The 20,780-nt window shown below is 26.4% G+C and overlaps 1 protein-coding gene across 2 annotated transcripts in view; it reads right to left on the reverse strand.

Moving 5' to 3' along the window:
• Positions 1–20,780, reverse strand: part of LOC136080503 (protein OSCP1-like) — a 50,817-nt gene extending 30,037 nt beyond the window's left edge. For both annotated transcript variants that reach the window (XM_065797243.1, XM_065797242.1), the window contains exons 1-4: positions 20,628–20,780; positions 17,020–17,174; positions 7,217–7,252; positions 4,688–4,819 (exon numbers count right to left, since the gene is read on the reverse strand). In XM_065797243.1, the coding sequence (XP_065653315.1) occupies positions 4,688–4,819; positions 7,217–7,252; positions 17,020–17,174; positions 20,628–20,739 (435 nt within the window). In that variant the 5' untranslated portion in view covers positions 20,740–20,780. The remainder of the gene's footprint in view (positions 1–4,687; positions 4,820–7,216; positions 7,253–17,019; positions 17,175–20,627) is intronic.

The raw sequence follows: 20,780 nt of genomic DNA on the forward strand, positions 1-20,780 counted from the left end.
AGGTAGATTAAAGGGGAATGTGATTCAAAAAAGTTTAAGGCAAACCACGGCTCACGCCCACGGTTCCCTAACTCAATTTACAAGCTAATTAAGATTCCATTCCATTTTTTTTAAATACATAAATATACATAGAACTCATTTAGCATAGGTTTACAAAAACTGTCTATTCATATAAGAAATACTCTGGAAAAATATTAATGCTCAAGGAAATTATCTTGAGGTGCCCTAATATTATAAAAAATTTTTTTTTCAAAAGTATGTCATGTTGGATCTCAAATGAAGAGAAATTATATTAAAAAATTTCAAAAATAATAATCATTTTTTAAAAAACAAAATAAAAAAAATTATTAGGAAAAAACTTTTTTATTTTTATTTAAAATATCTTTTATGCAGTAAAATCAAAAATGATTATTTTTTATAAAATGAGTATTGTTTTTAAAATTTGTATATAGTTTCACTTCATTTGAGACCCAACATGATGTACATTAAAAAAATAACACCTAATAAATATCTTTGAAATGTTTTTTTTTTTGGTGGATAATATTCTTACCAGGAATAAAAGAAAATTATATATTTAATAAATGTTAAATTAAATTATTCCGTCTGTGTCATTTATTTTGCAACTTTTCTTTATGTGATATAGTAGCGAGAGAAATAAGAACGAAAGACAATTGCTTGAAATTAAACTTTGAATAAAAGAATTTGATATTTTTAATTGATTTTTTTATTAGATCTATTTTAATTGCATACATTGCTTTTAAATACACTTTTAAGTGTTTATTTACATATATATATTGTCATATAATTTAAGTGTTTATTTACATATATATTACAATATATATATATTGTCTTCTTTTACATTTATTTTGATTTTTATATTATAAATGTAAAAAAAAAAAAAGGTTCATAGTGTTCATAGTCATATTTTTATGAATTCACGATCCCCTTGTAACTTTTTAATTGATGACTGTCATTAAAAACACTATTGTATGAAAGGTTTTTAAATATTCAAGTTTTTAAATACAATAAAACTAAAAGTTCTAATAACTTTTTTAAATATATATTTGCATTTTTGTTTATCTAGTTTTATACTATAATTTTTATCATAAAATTATTTGTAAATTTTAAATAAATTTACAGTGATTTAAAATTGCATTAAATATATTTAAAGCTTCAAAACGTTGTCAAGGAAAAGTTAAATAAAACTTACAAAGCTTTTAGATAAGGAACTTGCTTGGCTCACCAATATCGTTTAAATAGAATGTTATTTAAAAGAACTTTCATTGCAATATGCTATTTTAGAATAAATTTAAATAAGAAACAAATGCATTTAAGTGGCATAGTGAGATTCATTTGACACACATGAGGTCAGCAAGTAAATTTAGGTGGTGAATTTAAATAATTATTATAAATAAATAGTAGTAGTAAATATTTTGTATATTAAAAATATATATATTAATTTTTGTATTTACAAATTTTGTTTTTGTAAATCAAACTTTTGGATTTATAAATAAAATTTTTTAAAAATTATAGAAATTTATTCAATTTTAAATTATCGTCTTTTATGTTTTATGCAAATATAACATAAATGATACGTTTCCATTATAAGTTTCATTTTTAGTTTTTTTTGTTGCTATTGCTGTTATTTTTGGAATAATTTAGTTTACCAAAAATATTTTTAATTCTTTTAATAAATAAAGCGTTAATAACTTATTTTAAAGTATGTTATTTATTAGTATGCAGTAGTGGTTTAGTGGTAAAGCGCTCGCTTCATAAGCGAGAGGTCACGAGTTCGATTCCCACCATGTCCCTGGTAGTACCGCGCTCAACTTGTTTCTCCGCGCAGCGGCCTTGTTCGTCAAGGTTCGTGTTTTGGAGTTATAGAGTTGAGAGAGGGTTATAACCATAAGTAGCCTCCTCATCTGTAGTGGCCTTCTCGGCTTTGGGGAGGTGAATTACAAAAAAAATATATATATATGCAAAGATTTTGTAACTTTCCTATTTTAAGATAAACAGTAAAAATGTAAATAAAGAGTATTTGAATAACAAGAATAAATTAAAAAAACAATGATACATAAACAATAAACAATGATTAAACATATAGAAAAATCTTAACTAGAGAATAAGGGATTGTCCATAAATTAGGCAACACTAAATTTATTCAAAAAACAGATATAGGACATCTTTTGTTCTTCTAAACTGCGATTTTCATTAAACTTAATGCACTATTTTGATTTTTTATTAAACTTAAGGCTCTACGAAGGAAAACTTTTGTCCTTTTTTTATTTTGTCTATTAGTGAGATTTAGCGTTGCATAATTTATGGACAATCCCTAATTGATGCCAACTAAAATAATTTTTTTTTTTAACTTTTCAATGAATGATCTTGTTTGTTAATGACAACGCTTTTCACATTTAAAAAAAAAAAAAAACATTGTTCTCAATCAATTTAATTCATATCTTCGTTTTGCATAACACTTAACTTTGAGTTAGGGATGAGGAGACCTAAAAAGGACTCCACATCCCTAAAATCACAAAATGATTATTTTTAGTATCCAGGATTTCCAAAAATGTAATGAGGCTTATGGATAAATCTTCAAAGAAAAATTAGGTTAGAGGGACAATCATTTTAAACACAGAGCACTTGTGAATAATGGCAGCAAGGACTCCAAAACTCTGACTAAAACTTTTGACTAAAAAACCAAGTCATCAAATCTCATAAACTTTTATATGTTTGCAGATCATTTGTGAGTTAACACATTTAAAGCTCCTGGACACCAAAGACCAGGAAAAAATTGAGGGAAAAAAAAAGATTTAAAGCTGGAGTCTTTTTGGGGTCTGCATCCCAGGTTTGAGTATTTAGTCTTGCGTAAAATGTTATTAATGACTTTATAATAAAATAACTATCTGCTGGGGCATAATAACACTCAATTTAAAATTTTTTTTAGGGGTTTCTCAAGAACCTTGAACATTTAATGGGTTCCTAAAATAATAACAAGGTTTTTCAAAAATAGTACAACCTGGTACTCAAATTAAGCAAAACCATATACAAATTTCTAAAATGATAAATATTATTTTGGATTTATTTGTAAAAAAAATAAAATTTTTATACTAAAAATTTTAAAATTGCATATTTTAGACCTTATTCTTTACTTGCTTCAACTTTTTTCTCAAAATGCTTATGTACTTCATTCTCTTTTTATTTCCAAAATATGCACTTATTCACAAGTGTAATGCTTTGCCTTGTAAATGATTTTATATTCAATAGAACACTTGTTTCTTAAAGCCACATGACTTATAAGTTACTTTCTTGCAATCTTATTTTGCAAACCATTTATTGCAGACTATTAATCCAACAGTATCTTAAAATTTCAATAACATTTCTTTTTCAATAGGAAGAGCATTTTTTTAAAAGGCACTAAGTCGTATTTTTATTATTTGAAAAAAAAAAAAAATTTTACAGTGAAGTATTTTTTGAATATCAATAACTTTTTCAAGATGATGAACAATTTTTTTATTCATATTAACATAGTTAGATTTGTACTTTTTTCAATAAAGAACCTGAATGATGAAAAAACTCAATTTTGAATAAAATGGACTTAATTCCATTTTAGAAAAAAACTCTTAATACTTTTTAGGCAAAACCCCTTTTCACTATTAACACTCTCAAAATCATTTTTGACTGAAACAACATGACGATATCTCTAAATAACCTTTTACTTGTTCCATCATTTTTCAAAACATTTTAGAATTTCAAAAAAACAAAAATTTCTTTTCTTGTCCTATTAGAGGTGTATATACTAAAAATATACTAGATACAGACACTTTAACAGGTAATCTTAACTACATAACTTTTCAACTTTTCTGCTACTTGATTACCAACACCTCACTCCTCACTCCCATCCAAACAAATAAGAACTTGTACCAACAATCATCATATCCTATAAACTTTAAACTGTCACAATTCCAGCAAGACACTTGCAGATAGCACTTGCCTAGCCTTCTATTACTTGCCATTTTAACATACTCTCCACATTTTCATCTTATAGAACCCACATTGACTGACCCAACCTTTCATATCACATCTTGTGCTACACTAACAATTTCACTAGCTACTTAAAGAGAACCAACCTAGTTGCAGAAATAAATCATTTTTATTGGCTAGTAACATAAGTTACTAGCCAATAAAAATGATTTATTTCTGACCAGAGACTCACCTGAGGCCAACAATATACTATAAGACTATAGCCTTATGTTAACCTGCACAACAGGCAAAGACACATTATTTTTTTCTTTTTAAAACTTGATGTTATGTGGTTATACTTCAGCTTAAGGAGCTTTTATAGAATAAACTAATTATTTTGGTGAATTCTACAAAAAAAGTGCTCAATTCTCTTAAAGAACGGAGCAGTAATAAATGAATAAATTAGGAAGCTTCCTAATCAAATATGCCAAGTCCCAAAAAGGACTCTGGATTTGAAAGTAAAAAAATGATTATTTCTTCCTCATTTTTAGTATCCAAAAGCTGTAAAAGTGTGCTTACTTTAAGGAGAAAAACTAGAGAAAAATTTATTGGAAGAGTGATATTCTACAACTAAATTTGTTTAAAATACATAAATAGATAGTATAATGCTTTATGTTTATCTTTTTATGAAAAAATTTTTAAATATTTAAAAAGTATAATAAACCTCTATTAACAATTTGTAGACATTATCAACAAGCTCAAGAGTTTCTTTACTGCCTTTAGCAAAATGTCGAATTGCATCCATGTGATTTAGAGTTATCATTAACACTTCAAAAGGATACTTACATAAAGTGATCTAAAACAAATGTAAACACAAATATATATATCTATAAATATATATACATATATATATATATATATTATATATATATATATATATATATATATATATATATATATATATATATATATATATATAAATATATTTATATAATTGCATGCACAAATATATATATATACATTGGCATGCAGTCACATAGCTTATCTGACCACGCATACAATAATGTTTTGACAATTTGGCCACTGCTCTTTATATGTTTTGATTAATTTGCGGGTTTTAAAAATGCGCTTAAAGAGAAAATTAACCATAATCTGAAAAAAAGAAACAAAATTATAACGAATGATATAAAAACAACCAGAGATAAATCAGAGAAAATAAAAGCGTATAAAGATATAAGTATACTTTTTTAATTTGAAAGCGTCGCACTTAATAGATTAAAAGTAGTAACTTTTACCATAACATAATACCAGCGTAACGCTTTGAATATTGTAATGATCTACATTTTAAGTAACTGTAAGTTAAATATTAAGTGTGTTCAAAATTTCTTAATAAATAATTTTTTGAAATGTGGTTTAGTTGTTAAAACAATATGTTATATTTGTTGTAAGAAAAGTTGTGCCAACGCACACCTTTCCTAAGATATATATATAATTTTAAATGAAAAAATACAACTTTATAATGGAACTTAAAGTTTCATGCCTTTTGGCAATCATTAGCCATATTATTCAAAAATATAAAATAAAAATCATTATAAAGAATACAAGTTTAGTGTTACAATGGCATCTGGCATCAAATACACATAATCAAGTTTGGATAAAAAGATTTGATAAACATGATCAAATTTGGATAAAGAAATCGAGCTGTTTGTTTGATGATACCATGGGTACTTTGATAGAGTAATTTTATAGCAAGTGTGATTTCGGGTTATATAGAGATGATGGCTTAGCCATAGTGTTTAAAAACGCAAGCAGTCCAAAAATGGAAAATATTAAAAACATTTTACTCAAATATTAAAAAAAAAACCCTCAGAATTTGCAATCAATATAATATGAAAACTTAACATAAAAATTGTTAATTACCTTGATTTTATATTAAATTTTAACAACTCCAGTTATCAACTTTACCATAAACCTGATAGTACATTAAATTATATCCATGCTAGTTCTAACCATCTACTAAGCATTTTAAAACAATTACCAACCTCAATTGAGCATAGACTATCTTTTAATTCTTCAATCAAAAATATTTTACATAATACTTCTCCAATTTATAAAGAGGCATAAAAAAAGTCTGGATTTTACACCAACCTCTGATATCATTCAAATCTAAATCCTTCTAATACTAATAAACGGAAAAAAAAATTATATGGTTTAATCCTTCTTACAACATAAATGTTGTAACTAAAATTGGAAACCTCAATTTTAAACTGAACTTTTAACTGACTTACATTTTTCATTACATTATAATATCTGCAAAATTTTCAACAGAAATACAATAAAAGTTAGTTACAGCTGCATGTTGAATATTCAATCAATTATTGCAAATAAACAAACTTAATGACAAATTAACAATAATTAAAAAACTTAATGGCAAAATTTGATAAAAAAAACTGCAACTGCATTAAGAAAACCATTAAATAACCAATGTCATGCCCATTAAATAACCAATGTCTATCAAAATTTATTGCATATAAAGCCATTGTAACATCGTGTAATTCCAGTCTTACGAAAAAATCTTACATTGGCATTAGTGAAAACGCATTCAAGCATTAAGCATAAACACATATAATGTAAAAAAAGAATCTTATAAACACACATTTACTAGAATCTTAGAAATTCTAGGATTTTTTTTAAAGATTTACAGAAAATACTTTTCTAACAATTTATCTGTATGAGAGTTTTGATGTATATAAAATGGAATATTTGTGATTTGGAATAAATGGATTTGTTGTCATTAATAATACTATATAAAAAATAAAGTCATTAAAACAACAATATTGTTGATTACAAGATTGAGCTTAATTTTAATAAATAAAAAACAGTCTTGAAAAGTTGGTTGAAAAAAAAAAGAACAAAGAGAAACAATAATAAACTCTTTTTGAAAAATTAAACACATTTAATATATAACAAATCATATGAACATAAGTGACAAATCATATGAACATAAGTAACAATTCATATGAACATAAGTAATAAATCATATGAACATAAGTAACAAATCATATGAACATAAGTAACAAATCATATGAACATAAGTGAGAAATTAGAAGAAAAAAAATTTAACTTATTTTATAATTTTTACAAAATACAAACCAAAAAAAAAAAAAAAAAAAAACAGAAAAATGATTGAAACTAATAACTTACCTTTAAAACTTTAACAATATAATTTAAAAAAAACTCTTAACAAACTTACTTGATACTTAAAGGCCATGGTCATGAGATCATAAAGCTAAAAAAAAATAATTTTTACCTCAGTTTTAATTTAAATTTAAACTAATTTCCAAAATAATTCTTTAACTAACTCTGCCTTAACTGAGTAATAATGCTGCTTTTTTTCAATAGATATATATGGATATTTATATATATATATATATATATATATATATATATATATATATATATATATATATATATATATATATATATATATAAAAGGTTAACTAATTGTCTTTCTTTCTTTTTCTTTTTTTGAACATACAGTAAAATTTATTTTTGAAAGTACTATTTATTTATACATTTATCCATGTTTTATGACTTATGGTATAAATGATAAGGCTATTGTTTATATCAACATGTTTTCCAAAAAAAAAAAGCTTTTAGTATAAGTAATGAAATATTGAAGTATGTATATTATTCACATCAATAAATACATTTTTTATATTGTTAAGGTATGCAACTTCTAACAGGAATGGAAATATTGAAAAACTTTTACTACATCACATCTACACTGGAAAAAAATGTCATCAATTGCATGCCTAATACGATGAAAAAGAATCAATGTAAAAATGACAAATGCAAGTGCATATTATCTTTGATTAAAGCTCCTTGAAATAAAGCTGGATTTCAATAGTTTCTGACAAAACCTTTAGAAAGCATCTAAGTAGCTTAGAAAAAGAATACTACAGTTTAAAAAAGCATGAAAAGAGAGGATCAACTTCAGATTTAAAAAAACAAAATTATTTTATACAGAAGACAAAGAAAGTGTTCTGGATTAATACACCAAATCTTAAACGTACCATAATGAACGACAAGAAAAGATTAGATAAAGACAAAGTCAAAGATTTGAAGATTTTAGATGATCAAGAAAGCGATAGAAAGTTTATTCTCAGAGCTGAGGATAAGAAATATAGTCAAATGTCTAGAGAGAGTATTCGAAAGAAAAAATGCAAAAGAAAGCACAACACTCTAGGAGTTACAGAAAATTTAGATCAGGAACCAATTTTAAATGAAAGCGATAGAGAAATGTTGAATGATATAGACTTTGAACCTGGAGATTGGACAAGGAGAAAAGAAAAAGAAAAACCAATTATGTGCACATTTCCTAAAGATATTTACAGTGGTAGTTTTTCTCTTGCAGCATCAATTAATGATATATCTCCTGCAGTTCTCTAGAAAGTTGTCACTTCTGTTGTTCATAAATCTTGTGTGGATGTAAGTAAACTTCATTGCAGCATTTCAGCAGCCTCATCACATATGAAAAAGGTAAACTTAATAATAAGTAAACAAGCCAGAAATGACATTAAAGCTGCTTTAAAAGCCTCCAAATATCCCCCTATCATTCATTTCAATGGTAAAACTTTATTTAAAAAGGCAAGCGATTCAAAAATGACAAATTAGCAGTTCTTTTAAATATTAATGGAGAGGTTTATCTTCTCAGAGTACCTTCCCTAGCATCATCCTGATGGGGAGATCAGTATAAAGGCGTGATGAATCACCTAAAAGAATATGAAACCAAAGGAAACATCGGAGGGTTATACTTTGATACAACTTCCAGTAATACTGGAACTAAAAAAGGTTCCCTGTTTAGAATAGCAAACAATCTAGATATCTATCCATTATTTCTTGCTTGTAGACACCACATATCAGAGCTAAAGATTGTTCACTTTTGTAATGTTGTGACACAAAGAAAGACATTTGGACCAGAGAATGTTTTATTTAAAAAACTGAAAGACATATTTGAAAGTCCTGATTTTAATTATGATACGAATGATGTTACACGATTTCATTGAGATAAGACAAAAGGAACTGTTATCGAATGTGCTGCAACTGAGTCACTTAATTTTTGCAAAAAGTATATTAAAAGTAAAAATATATTTAGAGGCGATAGAAAAGAACTAGCTGAGCTGGTTGTAGCTTATTTGTCTTTTGAAGATGTAATAATTAGGAAACCAGGAGCTGTCCACCATGCAAGGTTTCTTGAAAAAGCCATTTATTATCTAAAATTGCAATTGCTTTTTAATCAGATTAAATTTGTACAAGATTTACTTTTAGAAGAAATAAATATCATGGCAGAATTCATAGCATGTTTTTATGCGAAATGGTATTTGCAATCTGACAAAGCTATCAAAGCACCATATCAAGACATAAAATGCATCTATACAAAGATGTTGTACCAAACCAGAGGCAATTGAAGCAGTATTGAAATCATTTTACAAACATTCCTGGTATCTTGATTCTACAATTGTACCTCTTTCTTTGTTGGATAAAGATGTTTCTAATGAAGAAAAAAGTAAGATTGCTTCTGCTATGCTCTAATATAACATGCCAAACTCGTATTATTTTAAAATGAACAACAAATTGCTCATTGAAGTGGAAAACAAGATTAGGATTGAAAAAAGAGTTTATAATGATCCCCCAAGTTTATTATTACTAGTTGATCAATTCTCCTACTTGATTTTTGATAGAATTGGGTTGGATAAACAAAGGATTAGAGACTGGCTTACCCTCCCACCTCAGTATTGGTGCACACAATCAAGTTTTAGAATCTTCAAAGACTTTGCTAAATCTCTAGTTGTCGTAAATGATCCAGCTGAAAGAGCAGTAGGAATGACACAACAGTTTGTGCACAGATACAATAAAGAAGAGGAAATTCAGAACAGACTGCTTACTGTTGGTAAAGCTAGATTTGCTACAAAAAGGCCAGAAAAAAAGTCTTCAAGTTTGTCTAAATAGAGGTTTATTGACTCACTTTCTACAATGGCAAAAATGATTGAAAAATGAAAATAATTTATACAACAAACTTTAATATTATTTTAAATAATTATTATTTAATTAAAGATAAACCGTCATTCATAAAATTTTTTTAATTGTAATATTTAATTATACTTATAATTCGCGGCAAAATAATTCATTTTTTTGCAATTTTTAACGCTATTTAACACAATAAAACAGCAAAAGTATTCATATTCTGCCTTAACTACCCTTTTTATTTAAAAATATAAATTAATACCTGTATTATATAAAAAAAATCAGGTAAAATTTTTTATATTTTTATATATTGAAATTCAAAAATTTCCTCAAAAGCAAGTACCCTTATATATATATATATATATATATATATATATATATATATATATATATATATATATATATATATATATATATATATATATATATATATATATATATATATATATATATATATATATATATATATATATATATATATATATATATATATATATATATATGTATAAATATATATATATATATATATATTAGGGTGGTGGTAAAAACTACTTGTATTAAAAATGTCAGCTGACAACCCCTAAATCTATTTTATATAATAAAATAATACTGGATTTTAAAAATTTTTGAATAAAAAATATTTTTACTGGTGCCACAAGGCCCTTATACATCAAACAGGTTCCTAATATTATAAAAAAAAAAGTTTTTCAAAAGTATATCATGTTGGGTCTCAAAAGAGGCAAAATTTTATAAAAATTCTAAAAATAACAATTATTTTATAAAAAAACTATTATTTAAGATTTTTTTGAAATTATAATTAAAAAAAATAAACTTTTTTCATTTTTAGTTTAAAAGGTCAATTTTTTTTTAAAAATAATTGTTATTTTTGAAATTTTTATAAAATTTTGCTTCTTTTGAGAACCAACATGACATACTTTTGAAAAAATTTTTTTTTTATAATATTAGGAACCTGTTTGATGTATAAGGGCCTTGTGGCACCCATAAAAATATTTTTTATTCAAAAATTTTTTAAATCCAGTATTATTTTATTATATAAAACACATTTAGGGGTTGTCAGCTGACATTTTTAAAATAAGTTGTTTTTAGCACCACCCTAATATATATATATATATATATATATATATATATATATATATATATATATATATATATATATATATATATATATATATATATATATATATATATATATATATAAATATATATATATATATATATATATATATATATATATATATATATATATATATATATATATATATATATATATATTAGGGATATGACTTTTTTGCAACCTACTAGGCCTGTATCGTAATTCAATGAACTTTTATGTAAAAAGAACGAATAGATGTTTCATTTTGACATATTTTGAAAAAAGGTCACCCCAAAACCAAAAAATCGAATTTTCAATAGGTACACTTTTGTACAGTAAATGAATATTAAAGGCTGAAGATGTTGTAAGAGTCATACTCCTGTTGTTATTTTATTTATTTATGCAACATGTACTGTGATATAACAAAAAACATTATGTGATATATAATTATACAAGTATTACAAAATTAACAGTATCAAAGCGTCTAGTACAACAATATACATAACTGTCTGTGTCTATAGGCCTACTGTGTTTAGTACATGGGTCACATGATGCTCACGTCTCATAAAGAGTCTAGCGCTTATTACTTAGAATGAATCGAAGTTGCAGTTTGTCTTTCTTTCTGCAGGAAGCATACAGGTCTTGCATCACCTTGATTGCACGTTCAGCTATCTGATTACTTCGTGGTATGTCGATGACGGATGGCTCTTTCTTCCAGTGATTTTTGAATGACTGCAATGCCTTTTTGTAAGGCTTCAATACATCAGATAAATACTTGAAGTCATTGTCATTGTACTTTTGACTACTAAACCAATGTTCTGCCCACTCATATGAAATGAACCTGCAAACCTTCTCCAAATTCTTTCTCGCTTCAGGCATAAGAATGAACGCCAGAATGGCGAGAATGGCTCTTGAGTTCCATCTGGCATTGCTCATATTAGGAATGTTCTGAAAGTGAATCAGAGGGAAGTTTCTTTGTTCTTCATAGAACCTAAACACTCTTGTTAAATGGTACAAAAACTTCATATCGTCTCTCCACCCTGATTTATCAAGAATTTCTACAGTTCCATTCACAAACTTATCCTTCAGTTCATCATACTTATTCAACAGTTCAGACACAAATGGGTATTCAATGTTTGGAGATTTGGTATCACCCCCAAGTTCTTCGTCCATCACCAGACGGAGAATCCTGTCTAGTACGTGATGCTGACAACCGATAAATTGTGGTATTGTGACACCCTTTAATTTAAACATACGTTGCAACTTCACAACAACTCCATTTCTCTTCCCAGTATTGACGATTGTTGTATCAGTAATGATCATCTTAATTGAATTCCACAAATTGTATTCATCAATAAGTTTGGCAATTTTTTCAGCAACAGTTTCAGCTTTGCCATCTTTTAAACGCAGTGCATCAAGTTTCACGTCAGTTCTTTCATTCTGAAGTACAACTACCTGATATTCCTTATCATCTATTCGTTTGCCGTCAAAGTGTAAGGACCACTGTTCCATTTTAAGTTGTTGTATCATTTCTTTTTTTAATTTACCTGCCTCTTTGAATATGGACTTGTAAATTGCTGATTGACTTGGAGTTGGAATATCAATACCTTGTTGTGATAATACATTGCATATTTTAGCAGCTTTCTTTGTGGAAACTCCACTTGATGTAACCATACTTACAGCAAATTTACTTTTGTAGTGCTTTCTAGTTTTTTTCTGAGTGTCCTCATCATCGTCTTTATCACCGTCGTCGTCTTCATCATCTTCACTCTTACTTTTGCAGTTTTCAGATTCAGTACCAATGTCTGTGGTAGACAGGACTTGTGATGTGGAAGGTATTGCTGTTCCAGACTGGACTTTCCTTCTCTTGGAAGGGTGAATGGTTTCTTTACTTGCCACTTGTCCTGTTGAGTACCCCACCTGTCCTTTACTTTCTTTTTGTAGGTGGTATAGACGTTTATCTTCCGAGGATAACCACTGGCCATTCACTTTCGTGATGTCAAATAATGCATTGAGAACATCATATTTTCCACGCTTGACACATTCATCATAGACCTTCAGCACCTTCATAAGCTTTGCTCTTATCACTTGATCAGACACACGTGGAAAATTCAGTTTATTGTCCCACAATTTTGTAATTTCCTTAGAAATTTGGTCTATTCGTTCTTTTCTTCCTTTAACATATGCTCCGAGAAACTGGTATCTTTCTACGATCTGCAATTGAAGTGGTATTCTGGATTTTTCATCGAGTGAATGTTCTTCTACAGCCACGCTTCCTCTTCTTCTGTGTGACTCTTGAAATCTCACCAAATTTTTAGTCCAAGTCTTCTTGTTCTTTGTTACTGTGGTATGACTTTTCTTGTGAGACATCATATAATATTGTTACGACTTTACGGATAGCTGAGCGTAAATATCCGTTTAATAAAGTCGTTTAATTAATAAAATACTTTAACTGTATAGTAATCCAATTATAGTTCGATAATCCAGTCAATGTTGATAACAGTTCGATAATCCAGTCCGTATCCTAACGATAATGCTACAACTACTTATACTTCGTACACTTACAGCGTCTTTAGTTCGCTACAGTAGTTCCTTATTAGCTCAGTTACACGCAGAGTACTTCATAGAACTATTCACATTATCAACACTGAGCTCTGACAGCAGCTCGCTTATATAATTATTTAGAGCTTCCAGAATGTTCTACTAAGTTCTATAATCTTCTACAGTCTGTTACAGTCGTCTATATCACCGTGGTAACACAATGACGTCATCACATAACAATTCCAAGTATTTGCCGGCACACGGCCGTTTCGTTGCCATGGTAACGTGTGGCGTTATATTTATAAATTCATAACAAAATAATGAAATAAATAGAATTAAGCTGAGAATTAAGCTTAAGATTAAAACATCGGTCAAAAATGAATGTATAAAAATGGTAAATCAAATTTTTATTTTGGGGGTGACCTTTTTTTGTTGCAGAAAGCTATTTGGGCCTTTTTTCATGATTTTAGGTAAAAGTTCATCGATTTATGATACAGGAAACATTTTATTTGAAAAAAAATTAAAAAGTCATATCCCTAATATATATATATATATATATCAGTGGTGTACACTGGATTTTTGGATGTTTGAGTTTTGACACTTACAGGCATTGTCCAAACTCCAATCTTTTATATGTTTATGCTTATATCAAAAAAGAATGTTTTGCAAAGAATTAGGGTGATTGGAGCTTGGGAACAAAAAACCCTAATTTTTGGGCCCACCCAGCCCTTAACATGGGAGCAACAAGTTTATAAAATATTTTCTTTACTATTTTATCTAAATTATATTTATCAACAAATTTCAAATTTCATGCAATAATCTCTTATTTTTCAAAAACTATGACCATATAAAGTAAACATTGCAGGGTCATAAAAACTGAACACTAAGAGATAACTGCGTGAAACTTGAAATTTGTTGATGAATATGAATTCAGATAAAAATAGTAAAGAAAATATTTTATAAACTCGTTGCTCCCACGTTAAGGGCTGGGTGGCCCCATAAATAAGGGTTTTTTGTTCCCAAGCTCCTATCACCTCAATTCTTAGCAAAACATTCTTTTTCGATATAAGCATAACATACAAAAGTGTTGAGCTTGCACAATGCCTGTAACTGTCCAAACTCAAACATCTAAAAATCCAGTGTACACCACTGTAAATATATATATATATATATTTATATATATATATATATATATATATATATATATATATATATATATATATATATATATATATATATATATATATATATATATATATATGTATATATATTTTACTATATATTGCTCTACTTTGGTATTGAGCACTCTTTAACAAGAAATATTCACACAATTACTACAATATATATATATATATATATATATATATATATATATATATATATATATATATATATACATACATATATTTTTTTTTTGTATAATATATATATATATACATATACTATATATATATATATATATATATATATATATATATATATATATATATATATATATATATATATATATATATATATATTTCTGTTTTGTATACTATATACTTCTTTATATATATTAATATAGACATTATAACAATTTTCAGTTTAAATCATTTAAATTGATTTTTTGATTTCATGATAATTAGAATGTTATAAATGTTATAACTATTATAATTAAATACAACTAAAACTATGTTAGTTATAATTATATAAGTTTTGATAACCGTAATTATAATAAAGCTAATTCTTTAAACTTATTTTCTATGCAAAACAACTTTTTCTTTAAATATTACTTAATGTTAAACTTAAAGTTGGTTCTCGACAGTGCAGCTTCTGAGCTGGGATTTATTTTTTGTTAATTTTTGAACTGACTTCCACCTTATTTAAAAATTGTCCACTAATGAAAAAATAAATTTGAGCACTAATTGATATTTTTTAGATATTTTATAAGGTCACCTTAAAATCTATTTAATACATATATGTTTTTTAATTGCATGAATGAATTTTTTTTCAAAATTAAGAAATAAGCCTACAGATATACAACATACTATATACTTTTTAACAATTGCTAAGCAAACAACATTTGCTAAACCCTAAACACACAACAATGATGAATGTTTGAAACACAAATAATGTTTGGAACACAAATACTTCCATTTGGGTATGCATTTGCTCGAAGGAAAAGTGAGAATGCAAATACTTCCATTTGGGTATGCATTTGCTCGAAGAAAAATTGAGAATGCAAGTAAAATTAGTAGCGCTAAACATAAAAATTAGATAATACGAAATAAAACAACAAAAAGTATAAATTAATAAAGAGATATTCATTAGTCTTTTGTTGTTGTTTTTTCATATAACAAGCCTTCCCAGGAAACACATGGAGTTTTTTGTCTTGTATGTCACGCATGAGTATTTTACTTTAGACAACTTGGTCACAGCCATTTGCAAGTTTTATTATATTTAGTATTGCAAATATTATATTAAGTTTCAAAAAAAAAAGAAAGCAAAACTAACAAAATAGAAAATTAAAATAAATTTAAGTAGAAAAAATAAAAATTTAAATTTAAATAATTTGTGGTTTTCATTTTTTCCTTTTTAAACTTTATGGTTTGTTTACACATCTTAAATATTTTTGTTACATAATTGGATGGTTTTCTTTTCTATTCCATTCTGTGGAAATTTTTCTGTTATTGGAAATCCGCTGGAGTATTTTTCTCTCAGAAACAAAGAGGAAAATTCTAGATAATCATTGATGATGTTTTAATGTTAAATGTTTTGAAAAAAAGAAAAAAGGTTGTACTTTAAACTACACAATACACTGTAAGAAAAAAAAAGATGACCGTGATGCTTAAAAAAGATACTATAAAGAACCTTGACTTCTGTGCTGTTCTATTCTGCTAATTAAGAAAAAAGAAAAATGAAAGAGAAGGTGATTATTCAGTAGATGTAAAACTTTTGTTGTTTCAATATAAAACAAATTCATTTATCATTTATTTCATGTTCATGTTTGAGAAGAGTAAAACATTTATCAACTCAAAACAAATTCTTAAAAGTGTAAATTTTACTTTGGTTAGTTTTTGATTTTAAAATATTCTTACAATACCAAATCATAATACAACTATTTCTCCCTGTTCCATATAGTTTTTTCAGTTGTTCAATGGCATGCATACTTTATCATACATATTATAAAATGTGGTATCAATCTTTTATTATTTTTTTAATTAAACAACTAATATAAAAATTAATAAAAAATATGTTGCTATAGAAACAATGTGTCAAGACACATTGTTTCTATAGCAACACATTTTTAAATATCTGTAATTTGATAAAAATTACTTTTAAACTATATTTGATAAAATAAAAGGTCACAAAAGATATACAATAAGAGCAAATACCTTATCCATACTAGCTGAATTTAAACGCATAATAGAAGTATGGGCTACACGATCAAAAACAGTACGCATTGCTTTCCTTGAGTAAGCATCTTGAGGCTTAAAAAGTTCTTCCATAAACTTTGTGTTCAGCATGGAGTTCAATATGTCATAAAGAACTGCAAAAAAAAAAAAGTTAAGTGTAATTTAGAAAAAAGTTAATGTACTTCCTTTATGTTAGTTACTAGTTACAGAGTAACCATTGTTAAAATATGATAATTTACCCTATTGACGTATTGCCATTTTTAAAGAACGATTATAATTAGTTTTTTACTCCACTTTATTTAAGTAACATAAAATTAAATATATATTTAATTAATATAAAATTAAAAAAGTAAAAATTTAAGATAAATTGTTTTTGTTAGTATTTTTAATTTTTTTTCTTTTTTTTATATATGTTACACCAAGTGCTACTTTAGTAGAAATGTCTTTAAAACTATTAAGTGCTGTTGAGTAAGTTATATAAACTTAATTGAAAAATATACATTTTATTATAGCAGGCTTTTCAGGAAGTGAGATTTTTAGCTCACACTCTCGCCTACCTACCTCCCCCCCACCCCAAAGAGGTTTACAGAAGAAATTTATAGCTCTCACAAAAGTATAACTTTTCATCATTATTTCATAATTATTCATTATTAATAATGTATTATTATAGTTATAATTAACACTTTCTTTTTTTCTTTATTTTCAGATATTAATTATAAAAATTAAAAATTCTTGTGCAAACTACATATAATAAAAAGACAAAGTTTCAGATTGAACTTTTTTGCTTAAAAAATATGATTGTTTTTTTATTTTGCGCAACAGATTTTTTGTAGTGCTTGAGATTTTATTTTAACTATACGAATGACTAACAACTTATTGACTTTATAATATAAGTTATTTTATAATACAACAATAGTATTGTTTTTGGTAAAGCAGAACTTTAGTATTATAAATGTGAATTACATAATTACATAATTCATAATTACGTATTACATAATTATACAAAGTTATAGTAGAATAATACAAATATATAGTAATAATACAAAGTTATAGTAGAATTAGTAAAAAAAATGACAATTTTCTTTTCTTTTCAAACACAGATATGCAGTGGAGAGGAATTTTTTCCTAAAACCCTTATGTGAAATACCATGTAATATCACTATAGCATTAATGACAATATGGTCAAGTTCGCAAAGTTGCTTTTAAAAGTAAATTATCGTTGTAACTAAGATAAAAAAGTCATTTTCGAAATTAACTAATTATTGCATAATAAACTGTAATGCTTTTTTTAAAGCACGATTATTGCAAAAAAAAAAAAAAAGTGCCGATTGAAATGCAAATGTTTTTAATTAGATATAAATTTGAGCAAAATAAAAAAGTATAATACTAATGTTCTGCTAAATTTCTAAAAAAATTAGAATTATATAAACTATTGAAGAATCTGATCTTGTTGTAATAGTTTTCAATAATAACTTCCTGCTTTCTATTACAGTAAGAAAATATAAAATATTTTTATATGAAGTAAAAACTTTTCTTTGTTTTAGGGCTTGAATAAATGCAAAAATATATAATCTCAAAGAAAAAATTTTTTTTTTTTGAAATCCATTCCATTCCTGGCACCCTTTGTGATAAGGAGGGTTGCATAAGTATAAAATTGCATCTTTTGTACATTAGTTGGTAACTGTTACTTTTTTAACATGAAAATTATTTAATATTCCCGTTCATGTTGACAATAAATTACATTTTATTTTTGAATATTATTAAATTGCTATTGTAAAAAGCTATAAACTGTAAAATGACACTGCAAAATTGCTTTGTTAATATAAAGAGCTTGTGTTAATATGTGTTAATAACAACCTCGTGATGTTTTATTGCTGTTTTATACAGTTTATAACATTAACAACATAAAATGCATTTAAAGTAAATAAATAGAATTGTTCAAATAAATGAAAACATTATCATCATAAAACTTTAAAGTTCGTATTTGCCAAACGAGTAAGATCAAAGCAAAAAAACAATAGACACAGCATTTTTTTCTAATTTATTGCTTCTTGATCTAGCATAATTTTAATTAATTTTTTCATTCAAATGGTTTTTAAGTTGATTTTTCATTAAACTTTTTCGTTCAAATGGTTTTACAATAAAAAGTGAGAAAAAAAATTTGTTTTAATAAATCTAATTTTATTTCCGAAAGTTTAAGTATATGCTTAAATTATTTTGAACAGAAGTAGAAGAATATACTTTTTTCATTAAATTTTGATTTAATGTTTGCAATAATCATTGGTTATGCTTGTAATACAATATTTCTACTTTTAAAACTATTTTTAAGAAACAAAAAATAATGATGCCTTTCCTAAAAATATTAAACTAGTCAAAATGTTTACAATTTAAATAAAACTTCCTTCCTCACTTGCACTATCTTCTAAATCTGATATTGTTAATGTAGCTAGATCTGTTTAAATTTCAGTAATGATCCTCAATATATTACGGATGCCTCTGCAAATAAATTTGTAATTATTGTCTGCAATTAAACTTTTGCAAGACTTTGTGTATAATAAGTAAATTTTTCTCGATCTAATTTTTTTTTTTTAAAACATCTTTGCTTTCAACAAGACTACAAAAAAAGTTACTGGAATAGAAAAGATGGAGTTTGTAGAGCAAAATAACGATTGACAGACGACTTGAATTTGAAAACTTCAAGTATATAAAAGACGCAATAAAAATTTTATAAAATAAATTCGATATAAAATATTCTTACATATTTTTATACCAAACCTTGATAAAGATTTATACTTTGGATTGTTAAAAACAAGCTACGCTACTTAAATGTTACAAACTTATATATTACTTTGCTTTTTTTTTTTTAGATTATTCACCTCCCCAAGGCTGAAGGGGGCCACTACAGTCGAGGAGGCTACTCATTTTTTTGTGTTTTATTTTTTTAATCGTTATTCGTGGTGCAACCCTCTCTCAACTCTTTAACTCCGAAACACAAACCTTGCGAGCAAGGCCGCTGCGCGGAGAAACTAAGTTGAGCGCGGTACTTCCAGGGACGTGGTGGGAGTTGAACTCTGAACCTCTCGCTTACAAAACGAGCGCTCTTACCACTACACCACTACCGCATAATTTAATTTTAATTGTATCACAATTGTATCGCATTTTAATTGTATCACAAAATTTTTTAGGGATTTAGTAAAAAATTATACAAATTAACATGATTAGGTGATTGTGGCAGAAAAAATAATACTATATCTTAAAAAAAAATTTCTTTAACAATATATACTGAAACACACACAAAATAAATTATCAAGTCTGCAGATTGCAGCAACAATATATACAGACTCATAGAACCATAAAAAAATTGAGACGGCAAGCTTTGACTAAAACGACAATTTTAATTTTATTGGTATGCATTTATTACTTAGTTTTATTCAAAAAAATTTAGCCTAAACATTTTTTTAAAACATTTTATTTAATATGAACACAACTTGTCTCGGCACTTGGGGATCCCTTTAACAAGGCCTGATATATAGCATAAATAATAATGAAAATAATAATTCTGGTATCTCTCCAAAATAATCATTCACCTTTATTGGACTTTTCCTCTGAAACATTCTGTGCACGCAAACGTTGATCAAGAATATAAACCATTTCTCCACCAAGATTTAGAAAAAGAATTGGCAATGTCTTAAGTGACATTCTATTTGTTAATTATGAGCCTAGTAAAAAAATATGTAGCA

This window comes from Hydra vulgaris, chromosome 05, assembly GCF_038396675.1.
Source record: "Hydra vulgaris chromosome 05, alternate assembly HydraT2T_AEP".
In the NCBI taxonomy this organism is placed as follows: domain Eukaryota; kingdom Metazoa; phylum Cnidaria; class Hydrozoa; order Anthoathecata; family Hydridae; genus Hydra; species Hydra vulgaris.